The following is an 18,052-nucleotide window of genomic DNA, read 5'->3' as shown; positions in this document are numbered from 1 at the left end:
TGGGCGAGGGCGGCGTCCCTGGACCAATTATGAATCGCGATGCAAGAAAAAAAAAAATCTTTTAAAGCTCATATACGTCAACGGGAAAGACTTCACCTTTACGTGATGACGCAAATACACGCAGAACACGCCCACCTCCCGGTGTCTGCACCTGTTTTGACTCGTTGCCCCTGGATCGTTGCCCCTGACTCCTCGATGCCTCTGTCTCCGTTTATTTAGCCTTTACAGCCACCTGGGAACAGGTGTGCAATGTGAGAGCGACCGAGCCATGGCTTATGTGTGTGTACGCTACTGGAAGGCCAGGAGAAACATGAGCACCACATTGATGATGATGAGCAGCATCATGATGAAGAACACCACCACCTGCTGTGCCTCTGGGGGGAGGTTGCAGCGCAGCACGGTGGTGAAGAACCCCATCCTCTGCCTGCTCCACCTCCCAGAACCACCGCCACGAGCCATCAATGCCTTGGCCTCCTCCTCCTCCTCCTCCTCCTCCTCCTCTTCCTCCTCCGCGCTTCCCCGGCCTGCCAGCGGGGGGGCTGGGCGCCTATCTGTGCCGGCGTGTTTAAATCTGCTCGCTGTGAAGATAATTGTGTGTTACCTGCCGAGTATCCCACCTCCTCCTTTACTTCATAGAATACACACCTCCCCTCTAGCTTAGAGTTCCGTCTTTACCTCTTGCTCCTCGTCTCTGTCAGTCAGGATGCAAAGCTAAGAGCCAAACGGACAGACGCAGCTTCTCTCCAGCTCACGCCTCCTCCTCCTCATCTTTCCGTGTTTTCGTCTCACTGTAGCCTCCACACATGCAGCTGCGTCTGCCTCCCCTCCCGTGTTACTCCTCTTCTATTCCTCTAGTCTCTGGCAACCGCAGAGCTCCTGTTAAAATGGTGCCCAGCCTGTGCTCCCTCCGCCATCCATCTGACTACCAGGATCACTCTCTTTTCCTTTTCCTCCTTCCTTCTATTCCTTTTTTCGTGCCCACCCTTGCAAAGCCGGCAGCCAATCAGGATGTAGAATGTGTCACTGTATCCTGGATACCAGAGTAGTTGAGGCAGGGCTATTACAACCTCCTATCTCATAGAAAGGGGAGGGGGAGCATCAGGATACGTGTAGTGGAGGCAATGCAGGATAATAGACTACTCTCAGGGTGTGTGTGTGTGTGTGTGTGTGTGCACAGTAAGGACAAATTATCTGCATTTTGTTTTACTGCTATTTCCGATATTCATGCTAATTTAAAATTTTAATTGTCACAAAAAACAGAAATCAGTAAAACGCTATATTGTAGACCAGGGGTCGGGAACCTTTTTGCCTGAGAGAGCCATGAGCACCACGTATGTTTAAATGTAATTCCGTGAGAGCCATAAAATATGTTTAAAACTAAATACAAGTAAATGTGTGCATTTATGTAATAACACTTTTAAAGTACAATAAGTCTCTGAATTCTTTTTAATTACATTGTTATGCTGTTTCTAACCAATGATGGATATTTCTTAACATTCATGTAACTTCTGGCGCTGCGTGGTTTTGCTGATCTCTTTGTGACTACAAAGTGAAAAGTACGATTCTCCTCGTTTTTTTTCCCTTTCATTTATTTTCTCAAAAGGGTTTCTAAAATTAGCTCATTGACAACGCGATTAAACGAGGGAAGTTTATTTCCTGATCTCTCAACAGGCCGTTGGGCGGACCCTTTTGCACGTGCAAACATCGACCGCTATTTTTGACAGCGAAATTACAGCAACAACAATTGAACAGTGTCTCTGCCTCATCTGCGTTGCCTAGGCGATGGATAGACAGATAGATAGATAGATAGATAGATAGATAGATAGATAGATAGATAGATTGATAGATAAATAGATAGATAGATAGATAGATAGATAGATAGATAGATAGACAGACAGATTGATAGATAAATAGATAGATAGATAGATAGATAGATGGATAGATAGATAGACACAACGACATGTACGCTTCCCACTTTCCCACTGAGATTACTGGTTTGACACTGATTTTGAACGCAGATCGACTCGCTATCAATCGCCGTTTGTCCCTTTCCCAGTGAGCAGAACGCCGTTTATAAGCCGGACTTCCTGATCGATGCCTCATAGCGAACCGGCTTTCTAGTCGCCGGTTTGCTCTTTCACAAAGGAGTGTAACGAAACAATTTTTTTTTATAATTAAAGATTTGTCTGCGAGCCAGATGCAGCCATCAAAAGAGCCACATCTGGCTCCCGAGCCATATGCCTACAACAGGGGTCAGGAACCGATCAACTCTTTTTTTAAACACAAAGACCAAAATCAAGTCGATTTCTTAAGTGATAATCTGAGAGGAAACAACATGTCTGCTCTGCAAAACAATTTCAAGATTAATTACGTGAATTACGTGACCAAGGCGGCGGTTATGCAATCACCATGATGACATTTTCAGGAAATGTTAACAGGAACAGATGATCCAGAAGAGATCCTGGATTATGTGCAGTCTGTTATGGCTCGCCTGCGTTTCCCTTGGTTTCCCTTGCTAGGTGTTCTGTTATGCCCAGATTGCTCCATTGCCCTGCAGCAGGCGGCCTGCTTCGTAAACCTCCTCTCTACATCCACACCTTCGCCACATTATCCCGTCAGCGAGCTTCATGTCCGTGCCTCCAGCTACTCAGCATCTGAATTCAGATTCAGAATACTTCATTAATCCCAAAGTTCCTGCACACTAATAGGCAGCAATGCAACTTTACAGAAAGCGGAAAGCCGTTACAAGCACATTTATTGGAATGTAAACTGTTCTTTGCCGGTTGTCGCCTGCTGCAGTTCCCTGTGTGGATTTAGTCGAGGTACTTGTATGCTTGCACCTGCTCAATGACCTGACCATTAACTCCTTCAGTGCCAAAGTTGCAAAATTGCGACAAGCAAAATATGGGGGCTCATGTAGTTACCACTTCACACCAGCAGATGGCAGACATCTGCCACTTCAACCTGAGCCACATATGTGGGTTAAAGTAATCGATCAGCGGGAAATGTGTGTCTGAACAGAGACTGTTGTGATTTCTGCCTCTCTTTAACGGCAAATGTGTTTAGAACGGAAGAAGGTAGGAACACACTTTCTTTTCCCGATGAAAGATGAGACTTTAATCTTTCATTTGTTCGGTTCAGTGTTTGCATAGTCAGAATATTCTGTGGGTCTTGAAATATAGGGCAAACCGCAGGTATGAATGAGTTAAAGGGTCAAGTTAATTTTCAAAAGACTAACATTTATTTCTTTCGTAAAGAAAATCTTAAATCTTTACCATCATCATCATAGACTACTACAGTGAGATGAAAGATGAACGCGTGAGACTCAGTGGTCAGTGTCGGTCCTCGTTGTTTACTGACATTCAGCGCAGAAACAAATAAAACGAAAGATAAAACTAAAAATAAAACTAAATCACTTCATGATTGAACTCATAACATCCTTAACATCATTAATTTGTACACTACACAACTCTACTGATCTAACGTGTGTGGTATCAATATAGACACAGGTAATAAAATAAAATAAAATAAACTACAGTGATATGCTTTAGTTGAGCTGAACATTATACAGATCCTCTACGGTGATGTACACCACCTGGAAAGACAAAATTAGGCAGTTAGACATTATATAATATATATTTAAATAATAACTAATGACAATAATCTTTCAATGCGTGCGTTCTATTGATATAACCCTCCGAGGAGCATGCTTTTCTTTTGCCGGTGTACTAGACTAAAGCGTAACAATGGCGAGCTACATGCTAAATAAGTTTATAAAAAGATTTAACTAATGTAAAAGATTTTTTTCTGATTTTACTCATATTGTTATTATTTTGACAGCATAATAAATCATATAGAGCTAAGATGCCAGTATAGTCAGGGATATTTTTAATGCTTCATTAAAATGTCCTCGAGGATCAAATACATTGTGAAGGGAGCAAATACCTGATCATGACAGGGGTCTGGGTAGTCACAGACGTCCTCTGAGAAGGCAGAACGCAGCAACATTTTCACCTCTTTGGGGTAAACATAGGTGGGCTGACACGGACCCCCCTCCTTCACACCGACTCTGTGAAAGACCTGAACAAAAGAGGAAGGTTTTACTTAGAGAAAGGGGGGCAAAAAGCAGAACAATGAAGGTGTGGTGAGAATATAACTTCTTTTGTCTGCCTTTTAAAGCCTGAGCCATAAAATACTTTCCAGAAAGTTTTTTTTTTATTTTTAGAAACACGTATTAATTGCTTCTGACAGATTTTAAAATATGAATTTCCTTGTGTGAGATTTATTTTGTATCATATTTGATACATCCGGCATTTCGGTGCAGATTATTAAGTATCAAATAAGAAGATACTGTATAAAATATTTTTTGATAAATTCAATTTTTATCTTCCTTTGAAATATTAAAACAAACAAGAGAACATTTTTCATTTCGCACAACATTTCTATATATATGTATATATTTATCTGCAGAGATTACGTTTTTATACACCAAAGACAAACCCAGCAGTGGAACTGGTTACAGTCAGTGGGAGAGGAACGTTTCACTTAGTTCCGTTCATATTTTGGCTTATCTTTATTTTGCATTGTGCATTGCATTGGCCTGTTTCTCCTGATTAACTTGATTTTGCAGTTAATATCAAAAATCCTCCTTCACAACTGATTTTCATTTTCTCATGTTAGCCACACACCTTGGTTCGCATTGCAAAAGTCAAACCTCTTCCAGGTGCATGTTGGACTCCAGCAGGGCTGTCTTTTATCACCAGTTCTGTTCATAATCTTGATGGACAGAATTTCTAGAAGCAGCCAGGGATCGGAGGGGGTCTGGTTTGGGGACCAAAGAATCTTATCTCTGATTTTGACGGATGACGTTGTCCTGTTGGTTCCTTCAAGCCTGGATGTTTAGCGCAGTGCTTCTCAATTATTTTCTGTCGCGCCCCCCCTAGGAAGAAAAAAACATTTTGCCCCCCCCCCCCCCCCCCGAAAAAAACCCACTCTTGTATCCTTATTAACATACAAAGAAATGTGAAAAAGCAATATCGATTAACTTACAACAAATAATAACTTTATTACCATTTTTTTAGTCTGCAACAGAAAATACTTGAAGTGCATCAATTTGCCTGAAATTTTAATCCTTAAACTACAATTTATACAATTAAATAATAAATTAAATTAAATAACATCAATAAATAATAATAAATTAAAATTGATCAGCAACATTAACTAGGGAGCGCAAAATATAAAACACTTTAACCTACAAAACCAAAATGAAAAAAGAATTGTGCTTTTAGCCAAATGAGGAAGTCCGGTCTTCTCCCACCGGAGTCACGGTGAAGCCAAGCGCAACGGACGCTATGTCATAGTTCCTCGTCTTTGCTTTCGACTTTGTTTTTATCATCTTCGTCTCGCTCCGTCTCTCTTTTACTCCGTTAAATATTTCTCTGCGCTGTCTCTTGAAGGTTTGTTTAAAAACGCTCTTCTGCTAATGCTCCCTGCGCGCACTCTGACAATCAGAGCGCCACTGCCAACTACTGGAGTGGATGTGCAATTACACTTTAATCTCGTACGGGAAGAAAAGCATTTTCTCCGCGGTCACGGGCGCCCCCCCTCACATCGCACCGCGCCCCACCATTTGAGAACTACTGGTTTAGCGTGTACTGGGGTGGTTTGTAGCCGAGTGTGAAGCGAAGGCGATGAGGATCAGCACCTCAAAATCTGCGGGAAGAGGTGGTCTAGCCTCTCCGGGTTGTGGGGAGTCTTTGCGGAGGAGTTCAAGTATCTTGGGGTCGTGTTCATGCGTGAGGGAGGGGGTGGAGCTTGAGATTGACAGACGGATCGGTGCAGCAGCTGCAATGATACAGTCGTTTGTCGTAGTGAAGGAGCTGAGCCAAAAGATGAAGCTCTCAGTTACCGGCCAATCTACGTTCCTACTCTCACCTGGTCATGAGCTTTGGGTCATGACCAAAAGGACAACATCCCGGATTCAAGTGGTCCACAGTGGCTGGCCCTTAGAGACAGGATGAGGTGCTCAGAGAAGAGCCGCTGCTCCTCCACATCGAGGGGAGTCAGCTGAAGTGGCTAGGGCATTTCTGATGCCTCCTGGACACCTGGGGAGGTGTTCCAGGCATGTCACACCGGGAGGAGGCCTCGAGGAAGACCTGGCACATGCTGCAAAGACCGTGTCTCTTGGCTGCCTGGGAACACCTCGGGAATATCTTAACGGGCTCACATTCTCCAAACGTTTTCTTCTTCCATTGATATGCTTTCTTTCTCACTTTGTCTCTTCCTAACCGCTTTGTTGTTATGTCCTGTGTTGTTGTTGGGTCTTTAAAAGAACATTTCTCATAATAAGTTTTATTGTGATTTCGTTCACAATAAACATATATATATATATTTCATTAATGAATACCAATGAGTACCAACCAGTTTCCTCTGCAGGAGCCTGTAGACCTTCCTTCGACGGTAGCGGTCACTCCTCAAGCGTTTGGCAGCATGCAGCAGCGATGCTATCCAGACAGGTAGTCTGAGTAAAGGGTCAGAGTTTACTGGTAGATTACACAACGGACAGTGACCATGGTTAGCTGGACTGAGGTAAACCCATATGTAAATGTTGATTTTCTGAAATAAAGCTTAGATGAAAGTTCGGATAGTGAGAGTATATTTCTGACCATGCTTTTTATATCAGAATAATCTATCTGCACCGTTAGACTTAAGTACCTCATACCTCAATCCATCATTTTATTCCCATAGCAATCACTTGCAAACTGTCAAAGTCCAAATATGCTCTCTCTCTCTCTCTCTCTCTCTCTCTCTGGGTGATACTGAAAACCAACAACTTATGGAAATCATCGTGAGATGATCCAGACTTTCCTCTAGAGACCGATGAGAACCTGGTGTTTTGGCTTAACTCTCGGTTATGGTTGGATGAAAGGGATAGAATCAAGAAGCACAAATAAATGCACTGTACTCTCCTCAGAACACTGTGTATTTGTCACTTTTTGTTTGTCCACGTTATACGTTTCATGTTTCACTGTGGTGTGCACAGCCCTGTATGGCGCAAAGCAGGAAAATTAAACTTAATAAAATATAATAGGCTAGTCTGCCAAGAGGGCAGGTGACGGTCACAATCGCAATAAAAATAAAATGCAGAAAAAAAGGTAAGAGGAAAAAAAGGAAATCATAGTGAGATTAATTAACAGGTAGTATTAATTTTAGAGATAATTGGGATTTTTCACTGTTCCTGATGATGGCTGAGCAGTTCTAATACGCCCAGCTATGACGCACAGCTACTCACTTACTGGAGAAGTGCTTCACCAATATTCTATTCAGTATACAAGTTTCAATCATCCCTAAAACCTGGAGATGAAACAAATAGAACAACTTATTGCAGTATGCTGACTGCAGTAGATGTAACAGCACAAGTGGCGATTAATGGCGCTCTTTCTACTTCTTTGGATACTGTGAACTGTACGAAGGTGTATTGCTGACCTCTACTGGTTGCTGTCAATGACATCCATCAGTTAGTTCATGTTTGTCCAGTAACAAAGTGTTCCGAGTTGAAACGTTTTCTGTTCCCAGCTCTGTCAACAAATGTATCTTCTTAATAATGATGATAACATCAACACAGTGATTTCTATTTTTCCAACTGACATTTGTTATTACAAAGAGGGTGATGTACCTAAAACAAGTACCATTGGTACAAGTATGCTATTGATATATATATGTTGTGATTGTGGTTGTCCCCCGTTCGTGAAATGAAACTTCTGCTTTTCATAATTAAAGAATACAACAACGTTGTTGCTAAAAGACATTTTCTCAAAATGCTTTTGAATTATTTAATGTGCCTGTAATCCCTTGCTGCATGCGTTTCGAAAGAGGCCATTTTTGACCGAAGGCCGGCGAAGTTGAACAATAGCTTACCCAAACGAACGGCACAGATCAATAAACACGTCCATCAGAACAATGAAGATGGGCACCAAGGTCTGTGGACAAAAGCAGAACTTGGTTAGACAGTGATTGCTGTGTAGGGGGTTACCTCCCAAGTACAATTTAGATCCGTTTTCAGGTCGTACCTATATCTTTAATAACAATATGATAAGTATAAGTAACATCTCATTTCACTTGCACGTGCGCACATCGACCACTATTTTCAGAAACCCCACTTGAACAGTGTCTGCCTAGGCGATAGATAGATAGATAGATAGATAGATAGATAGATAGATAGATAGATAGATGGATAGATAAATAGATAGATAGATAGATAGATAGATAGATAGATAGATAGATAGATAGATAGATAGATAGATAGATAGATAGATAGATAGATAGATAGATAGATGATAGATAGATGATAGATAGATAGATAGATAGATAGATAGATAGATAGATAGATAGATAGATAGATAGATAGATAGATAGATAGATAGATAGATAGATAGATAGATAGATAGATAGATAGATAGATAGATGGATAGATAAATAGATAGATAGATAGATAGATAGATAGATAGATAGATAGATAGATAGATAGATAGATAGATAGATAGATAGATAGATGATAGATAGATGATAGATAGATAGATAGATAGATAGATAGATAGATAGATAGATAGATAAATAGATAGATAGATAGATAGATAGATAGATAGATAGATAGATAGATAGATAGATAGATAGATAGACACAACGACATGTACGTTTGCCACTTTCCCACTGAGATTACTGGTTTGACACTGATTTTGAACGCAGATCGACTCGCTATCAATCGCCGTTTGTCCCTTTCCCAGTGAGCAGAACGCCGTTTATAAGCCGGACTTCCTGATCGCTGCCTCATAGCGAGTACAATTTACATAACGAAAGTACGTAACGAAACAATTTCCTTTCCAATTAAAGATTTGTCTGCGAGCCAGATGCAGCCATCAAAAGAGCCACATCTGGCTCCCGAGCCATAGGTTCCTGACCCCTGCACTAGCCCATTGAATTGTGGGTAGGGCTGTTCCAATATTCTTGGATGGCAGGTGAGCAATCTAGTGCTGTGATGGTTTTGCTCAGCATTTTACGAGTGTCGTCTTTGTTCGTCTCAGTCTTTAAGAGCTGCATTTTCACACCCGGGACAGGCAGTGCACTGAAATCCACATAAGCTTTCTCGTCATCATCCAGTTTGGCGTTTTCGGGCTCTTTCGGGTCAAGCTCTGGATAATGTATCAGCAGCGTACTTCAGCTTTACCCGTATACGTCACATTAAGTGTGACGCGTTGCAGCCTGATCATCGTCCTTTGGATTCTCAGTGGGCAGTCGTTGAGCGGCTTCTGCATCAGAACGGCTCCGAGCCCACTCTGAAGCATCAGATGAGATTTTAATGGGTTTTGCTGAGTCATAGAATCTCAGAACCGGTTCTGCTGTGAGTAATTTTCTCAGGTCTCCCCAGGATTCTTCATGCTCATGGTTCCACTGCCATCCTTTCAGAGGTTCGTTATATCATCGTGCCATTGGACCTCTGTCTGTACCTCCTTTTTGCATTGCAATATTGGCTACAATAAATTGATGAAGTAGTGTCAGTGATGTATTCTAGGTTGCACTCGACAAAAATATAAATGGAAAAGCTATTTTATGAGTTTTATTTTGTGAGTAGATAAAAAGAAATTTGTATGGTTCTTTTTCTGTAATTTGTTTTCTCCAATGTGAAACAGAAATAGTTCTGAACACTAATCCAGAGCACCAAACAATCGCTGATTGATCTGCATGTCCCGATACAAGCGCTGTATTTTTATGAGAGGAATCGGAACACGGATGGAGCCAAATACATCTAAAGAACGCGAGTTCATGACTATAATGTACTACCGTCTACCGGTATGTTACTATGAAGCAGAGCAGTTGCTGTTCTATTCACACCACCCACAGCTAGCGTAGCACAGACTCATTAATGGTGCTCAATGTAAAGGATGAATCCTGAATTCACACCTTCCTGCGGCTACGGCTATGCTAACTCGCGGCTATGGCTATGCTAACTCCACATGGATGTAGGTTAGCGTCGGCTGTTCACTAAAAATACCTGAAACAACTTTGTCCAGAGAAACGGATCCACACAGGTGCAGTTCCGTAGCCGGCCGGTTCGGGTTGGGGGGGGGTTAGCTGGTGCTGTCGGTGAGGCGGGAGAGAATGGGGGTGGGGGGGGGGGCACGTGTTTCATCCCTGGGTTCAAACGCTCTCAGGGTCAGTTCAATTTACATCCCTCTTGAATTGAATAGTTTATTTGGAATTCATAAATAAAAAAGCAAAACATTAAAAATGTATATTCGAAAAGGAGTGAGAAGAAGTAAAGTACTTTATGGACCAAAATCAACTTCAGTCCTGATCCAAACTACTGAAGTTACCAGAATTGGAACCCTTAGTTTAAATGCTAGTTTAAGTTAGCCAAATAAAATCCCCTCAATTTTAGCCAAACGAGACCTTGATACATTTGCCTTTGTGTGAAATCAATTTAAAATTTACAACCAAATTAAGTAAACGTTAGACAAAACAAAGTGGTACATCTACTCCAATTAGTTTGTTTAATCCCACAGACATGGCAAAACACATTTATGCATTTTTGTGATGTTGAGGTTTAATTTTTGAGGAAAAATATTCACATTTGTAAATTCTGCCATTTTCGCCATGACAACACAGACCAATCAGATTATGTTAGGGCTTCTCATGCACCACGGACACCGAAGCGTTCCTCCTCGGTAACAACCTTTGACATCGCTTGGTAACGTCGTTACGTTGTGATCTGATCTCAGTTCAACCATTTTACCTGTAAAAATGTCATTTTCAACTTTTCAAACATGATGGCAGAGACCCGATAGATTCATGCAAAACATGATCCCCATAAAGAAACATGGAGATGACAAAAAAAAAAAAACATTGACTTCCAACACATTTATATTTTATTACGGATGGATGGGTGAGAGTTTTAGATTTCATCCTCGACACAGCCAGATTTTATCATGTTAATTATTACGGGTGGAATATACCAGTACACATAATGCAGCCGTCGGGAAGCAATTCTTAAAGGTCCCATATTATACACTTTTTGCACAAGTTAATGCAGTTCCAAAACACTTCTATGAAATATCTGCGCCAGACTCTGGTCCAAACAGCAAACAGATCCTGCAGGACAGCGTCCCTCATTTCTGTCAGAAACGCTCTAAACGCAGAAGAAGCAGAAGTACGAGCGCGCCGCAGCAGTGTTGCCATGGTAACCCGTGAGGCAATGTTTATGGCACACACAAAAACATTTTTGGCAATTTTCACTGGAACATTACCACAAAAAGTAAACATGATCCACTCTGCTCTTCTTCTTCGACTCATGCAGGAGGAAGAGGAAGAGCTGGACGTGTGGAGCACAGTCAGGGGGAGGGTGTCTCCCCCCCCCCCACACACACACACACACACACACGACGACCCGCCAACAATCTCAGGACGGAATAAAAATGCTTTGAATCATCCATCCATCTCCAGGGTCGGGTCGGGGGGGCAGCAGCCGAAGCAGGGAAGCCAGACTTCCCCTCCCCGCCCGCTTCGTCCAGCTCGTCCGTGTCCTCAGCGTGTCCTGGCTCTTCCCCGCGGTCTCCTCCCGGTGGGACGCGCCCAGAACACGTGTCTCAGGAGGAGATTACAGACCGACCCAAACGACGCAGGATTGACTGGATGGTTTATTTTGCTGCTAGGACCCAAAATCACCAGAATAATGTAGAAACATGGGGAAAGTGAGATTTTCAGTACATGAATTTTCCCATAATTACAACACTGGTAAGAAGGTTCTCAAATCCCACTGCTCTCGAGTCACTTTAGATTGTGAATAAACCTCAATAGATAATAAATTACACATTTCACCATTCTGATTCTTCTCCATCATATCATAAGCCACCAACACGCCATCAACACAGATCGATGTCCAGCCCACGCTGCAGCAGGACCACCAGGAGGCGTCGGCCTGCGGTCGCGCCCTTCAGCACACTGGACTTTCACGGCGGCCCCGTTGGCTCTCAGTAGGGCTTGCCTCCAATAGCGTCAAGCAACTCCTGCCTCTCTGCAGCGGTGGGCATGTCGGGCCTCACGCCATCTCCTCTCCTCTGCAGCATGACGCTGTGCTACGAGGAAAGAAACACGAAAGGTTTACTTCACAAGTACAGTAATACCTCAACATACGAGCGCTCCGAGACACGAGCAGGTGTGGAAGCAAAATGTTGCTTTGAGACGCGTGCAGCTTCTAGATGCTGCCGCTAAACGGCTTCACTTGTTCCGTAAATGAGTGAGTGTGAGGTACATTTACAGAATAAAGCGTCTATGCACGCGCTCGCCGGCGGCGTGGAGATCGTAAACAGAGGTGAGGAAAGCGTGGAGGGCCACGAGCTAAGCGCTAAGCCCGAACTAACACTGCAGCGTCCCTCATTAACCAACATGTTCCTATTGTGTAGCTGAATTACTGTTAGTGTGTGTCATAAAGAAACACAAACACCAATCCATCTCGTGGTTTATGCTATGTGTAGCATACACAATGAGCTACGCGAGTATGCTACGTATAGCATACACAATAAGCTACGCGAGTATGCTACGTATAGCATACACCACAAGATGGATTGGTGTCCGGTATGTTTGTGTTATTTGTGTTTTTTTTCTTCTTCGTGACGCATTTTTTTGACTAATGTGATTTATACTCCGGAGCGACGTATAGTCCGGAAAATACGGTAGATAAAATAGACAGAATGTTTAGGCAAATATACAGTTTAAATTAAAATCTACACAGATAATATGGTGGACATGCTATACGAGCGATATTGATATAATATACATATTATATAGGTTGATAACAGATTGAGGTGAACATGCTATACAGTAGGGGTGTAACGGTTCACGCGATGTATTGAACCGTTACGGTTCTGAATGTTCGGTTCAGTCCACTTGCGTACCGTTTCGGTTTTTCAGTTTTATGCATTTTTTGTCATTAGATTTATTACTAGCTCGATTTTAGCGCTCCGTGCGGAACTAAAATCCTGGGTGAGTTTTCACACGGACGCCTCCGAGTGTCGGACACTATTGACTGAGGGAGAGGCGTGCAGGTAGCTCGCATTTATTATATTCAGGCTGTTATTACAACATCAAAAGCTCCTTCTCAGTGTTGTTGTTTTCTAGAAGTAAGCAACTCTTGAGATGTTTGATGCGTCACGAAAGTAAAAAATAGCGTCAAAGTCAGCGATCTGCCTGAAATGTTGCTCTGAACAAAAAGCTGGTAGTTTTGGGCGAATCCGGCCTCCTTCAACGGCCAATATCTCTAGATAAACGGGAGGAACACACATTTGTTTCCTGATGAAAGAAGATACTTTAATATTTAATTTGGTACGTTTGTTGTTTGTCACGGTCGATAATATTCAGTGAAAACGGAATGAGTTAAGAGTCTCACGCTCGACTGGCTGAGCTTGCCGGCTAATATTATAATGCGATATCTTATAAGTTCTTCGATATATTCACATTGTTCAAAAATAATTCATAAAATTCAGTGTAAATGTTAAAATGGTAAACGGACTGCAATGATGTAGCGCCGTCTGCACCTTCGCAGTGCTTTAGAATTAAGCCTCACATTCACTCAGTGTACGTCAATTAGACATTCCCAAGGGTCTAAAGAGCAACAAAAAACACATTTTGCACTTAATGCATGTAATATTTCATAGAGCATTTTAAAAACATGGGTTAATATTCACAAAATGGCACAACAGTGTTAAATAAATATGTAATTTCAATAGTTATTAATAGGATTGAAGTTGCTCAACATTTATAACTTGGTGAAAGTGAGAAAAATATTCATTCACAAGCGTTTGAATGCCCCCCCCCCCCCCCCCCCCCATCAGCGTGGGTTCTCCGGCTTCCTCCCACCCCCACAAACACGCAAATCAGGTAAACTGCTTACAATCTGATGAATGAATGAATGTTTTTATAGCACTTTTTAGGAAAATAAAAAAAGACATTTGCACAAAGGGAAAAGCATTTTCCGTACGGGTGTGCGAGGGTTAAATCCAAGTGTTGTCATTTTACTGACCAGGCAGTGTCCCAAAAACGTCACCGAGTAGTTTTAGCGCTAGGGTTCTGGTCTCATGCACTCACCCAGTACTTCCTGCAGTTCTTATATCTCTGGAAATGGGCGGAGCAGCAGCTCTTGTCATAGTTGTGCTCGTCCAAACACTTCAGGGATGCGTCACCTTCCTGAAAAAGATGTGATGTTGAACAGCAGCACAGATCACAACCCTCAGACACCAGACTGTTCCAGCGGGCAGCTTACATCGATGCATGGGTTCGTATCCCGATTACGGACCTTCTGAGGAGCTCTTCCCATCAGGATCTGCGTGCAAAGAGAAAACAGGCCACGAGTCACCGCTCCAGCCTGTCCACCAGGGTTTGAGGCTATATAGTAATACAGTAGTAGTACAGGAATACCTTGATAAGAGTACAAGTCGTTGCTGGACTGAGTTCGTAACTCAAATCGCTCCGATGTCAAATACATTTTTCCCGTATAAAATAAGTGAAAACTATTTCATCCGTTCTGGCGTCTAAAGACGCCCAAATCAACGCTGATAACGGAATATTTTTATTACACACACAACGATATAATATATTATATATATTACAGTATTACTGTAAAATAAAATGTGGCTTTATTATGATTTTGACCTTCACGACAGACGACAGCGCTAACGGCGGCGTGCCGTGCGAGGAGAGACTTTGGAACGGTGACGCCCCATAATTGTTCCTCACATAAACGCATACTTGATAGTTCTGCCTTCTTTGTGTTCTTGATAGATACTTCTGTTTGAGGACTGTACGTATCGATGTACTCCGCTCGTACTGGCGTGCCGAATCACTTCCGTGTACGCCACGGTCATTCATGCTTCATCTCCATCATCATCATCATCACGCGTGTTTTCTTCTCACTGCCCGTCTCTCCTCTGGACATGTCCAAACATCAAAGTCTGGTCTCTCTGACCTTGTCTCCAAAATGTCTAACCTTCACTGTCCCTCTTATTGTCTCATTTCTAATCCTGTCCAACCTGGTCACTCCCAAGGAGAACCTCAGCATCTTCATCTCCTGCACTTCTAGCTCCGCCTCCTGCCTCTTCCTCAGTAAAATACTTTCCAAATTGCCAGAGAACCCAGAAGTATTTAGGAGGCTCACGCTGCCATGTTTCACACCCTTCTGAGACAAAAGGAAAGTTGAGAATGAAAACATCAGAATAAAACCATTTAAATTCTTAAAAATTCCCAGAATTATCAGAAGGTGCCTCGACGGAATGTCTAAATTAACATTTAGTGAGAAAACGCTGAAGTGTTTTGGGGACAAATCCCACGATGTGCTCGACAACCTGCCGCCACGGAATGAAAATAAATGTCGATTATAAAACATCCCTAAATGGGAAACGCACCAATGAAGGCACGTGTAGCTCAGCTAGCAGTAGACACACGCACGCACGCACGCACGCACACACACACACACACAGCGCTGTGACGGGCTAGCAGGCTGACCTTCACTGATTAAGACTTACCGTTTAAACATACCTTTTACAGTTTACACTAACAACTAGCATCCGGTTGTAGCTCAAAGACTTGCGAACGCGCTAATATCCGCAGCGATGACGTTATTCAATTATTTAATATCGATCAAAAATCACTAAACGATATCCGCGCGACGTGCAGCTCTTTGAAATGCAATTCGTTCTTTCAATCGTGTGAAAGCTAGCTGAAGAAGTTTAACCGCTAGCCGTAGCCTGCGTGGCTAACGACGCTAAGCTACACTGGCACTGAACTCTCATTACCGCAACAGCGCACCCGGAAGTAGCCGAAGCTGTCACGAGCTACTGACAGCAGCGTCAGCCAATGAGAACTCACAAAAGCCACGTTCGGAGACTGACAACGCAATGAACCAATTGAATTCGTCGGCTGGCACGCAGGTCTACATTTTGTTGTAAATTGGACCAAATCTAGTTTCAGCGAATGACAACATATCAGGCAAGTCCGAATCTACGTCTAATTTATTTTTCAAGAGACTACTTCTACCGTGGAGGTGAATCGGACAGCGCCTTTAAACGAATCAAAAGAGCGCGTGTGGGCGGGACTTCAAATGGGCGTAGCTAATTCCTAGTGCGGTTGCATCGCAGCGCATACACAATGGCTGCTCGAAAGACGGGAAAGCAAACAATTTCCAGGCCCGCCGCGTCTAGCAAAAAATATGAGAAAAAAATTATTAAAAATTCGGAAAATAGTTGAAAGTCAAGAAAAAGTCAACAGAAAGGATGCTGAAGCGCGCGGGGTAAGTTTGATGTAATTTAAGTAAGTGATGACTCAGGTTTTGAATTAAAATATCGGGGTTATTTAAATTATGAGAGCGCGGTGAGCTGGGGGAAAGTTTGCGTTAATCAGTACCCAGTCCGGAGAAACCACAGAGAGAACCAAGCGAAGGTTAAAAAAAAAAAAGCAAAGAGAAGCCGTCAATAGTCGCGTTAGTGGCGTGCGTGTTGACGAACATTGAAGAACACTTGAACCAATGGAATTAAGAAAAGTTGAAGTTGAACATATAGTTTATATTTATTACACAACCAAAGCAGTGCGACGCACTCGTATTGATCACTATCGTTAACGAACCCTCTTTCTGTGTTCATATTTTACTCTTCATCATCAGCCGCGTCAACATGTCATCATTTCTATAACGTCAGACGCCAGATTGTAGTTTCCAGCGGCTCGATGGCTGCGTGCTTCTCCACCTTGCCCACTCCGAGTATCGATCGCCTCGTCCACACGTGACAGTTTGACTGGGACCTTCTGAAGGCGAACGATTGTTTGTCAATAACGTGTCGAAATGGAAATGGAGAGTTCCGGGAGAGGAATCGGGTTTCAGATTTGACTTGTTCCCGGATTAAAAGTTATCTTGTGTTTGGTTCGGTGCTATTTGACAGCTTTCCTGGAGGATGAGTCGCATTCTGCTCTGCTTCGTGCTTCTGGAAGTTCTGACAGTGTTAAGATCAGAAGCTTCTTCCATCACATGTATTCTCTATTGATGTGATGTAAACTGTGTGATGGATACACAGCTGATGGCATATTTCTGTAATCTGGATTAATGGAAAAAGAAATGAGAAAATTGTCCTGGAACAAGTTCCTGCTATTTGCTTTATTTGAATATGAAACTGCTACTCAGGCTTAAAGGGGATTTTCTATATGTGTCATCTTTATTGAAACATGATGCGGGGTAGTATTTGCAAATAGAAGCAGGTGAGGATGTTGTGTCTACAAATGCAGGTATGACTCCTGCATCATTAATTATAATAGGAACGATCCTTAAAGAATTCACTATATAAATGTTTGTAACTGTCAAAAGAATTTCTGTGTCTTTTGTAATGCTAATTTAAAATCAGGTGAGATTTTATTCCCACTTAAATGAGTGCATTTAAGTGGTAGCAGTGTTATTTAAATTGTCACGGCTGAAGTAGAAAATGTTTTCTTCAAATGCTATTTGAATTTGATCATCATTCACATTAAATTTAGATTTTAGTCCTCAAAAATCACAAGAACAGAAATATTTTATTAATTGTTGACAAATTCTTGCCATAAATTACACTCAATGCAAATTTTCAAATGAATATTTTTACCTAATATATTTTAATATTTATTTGAATGAAAAAAAAATCTTTTTCAACTATTTAAGGTTAAATAATACATCTCTAAATGAGATCAGGTTAAAACAAAGCCTAAATGATCATTTGATACACACAAATACGTTATCATCCTCAGTGTTCTTTTAGAAAACGCACTCACAAATCTCACACCGCACCCCAAACCCCCTGACTGACTGTTAATTTGCAATGTGTGAATTGCCAATGCCAAGATGATGAACTAAAAAATGGAAGATGGGATGGTTTTATTTCATCATGTACAGTTGAGGAGGGGACGACATTTCTATGGGGCGCTCTGTTTGAAGTGCAAAATTCATTATAATAAATTATTGTGTTTATGTACACTTGCAGGTATCAATTCT

General features: G+C 42.1%; 1 protein-coding gene across 2 annotated transcripts; it reads right to left on the bottom strand.

Annotated features, from left to right (window-relative positions):
- Positions 1–11,677: 11,677 nt before the first annotated feature.
- Positions 11,678–15,840, bottom strand: chchd7 (coiled-coil-helix-coiled-coil-helix domain containing 7). 2 transcript variants are annotated; one of them, XM_068748046.1, is made up of 4 exons: positions 15,570–15,840; positions 14,312–14,371; positions 14,137–14,235; positions 11,678–12,128 (listed from the first exon to the last, which is right to left on the bottom strand). In XM_068748046.1, the coding sequence occupies exons 2-4, from the start codon at positions 14,363–14,365 to the stop codon at positions 12,024–12,026; spliced, it is 258 nt and encodes an 85-aa protein (XP_068604147.1). In that variant the 5' UTR covers positions 14,366–14,371; positions 15,570–15,840; the 3' UTR covers positions 11,678–12,023. The 2 variants fall into 2 exon arrangements, with proteins under 2 accessions (XP_068604147.1, XP_068604145.1); XM_068748044.1 differs by having other exon boundaries at positions 15,583–15,840.
- Between the last annotated feature and the right edge of the window lie 2,212 nt (positions 15,841–18,052).

Source organism: Brachionichthys hirsutus, chromosome 14, assembly GCF_040956055.1.
Source record: "Brachionichthys hirsutus isolate HB-005 chromosome 14, CSIRO-AGI_Bhir_v1, whole genome shotgun sequence".
Lineage (NCBI taxonomy): Eukaryota > Metazoa > Chordata > Actinopteri > Lophiiformes > Brachionichthyidae > Brachionichthys > Brachionichthys hirsutus.
Note: the sequence above shows the minus strand (reverse complement) of the source record. Positions and strands in the feature narration are given on the sequence as shown.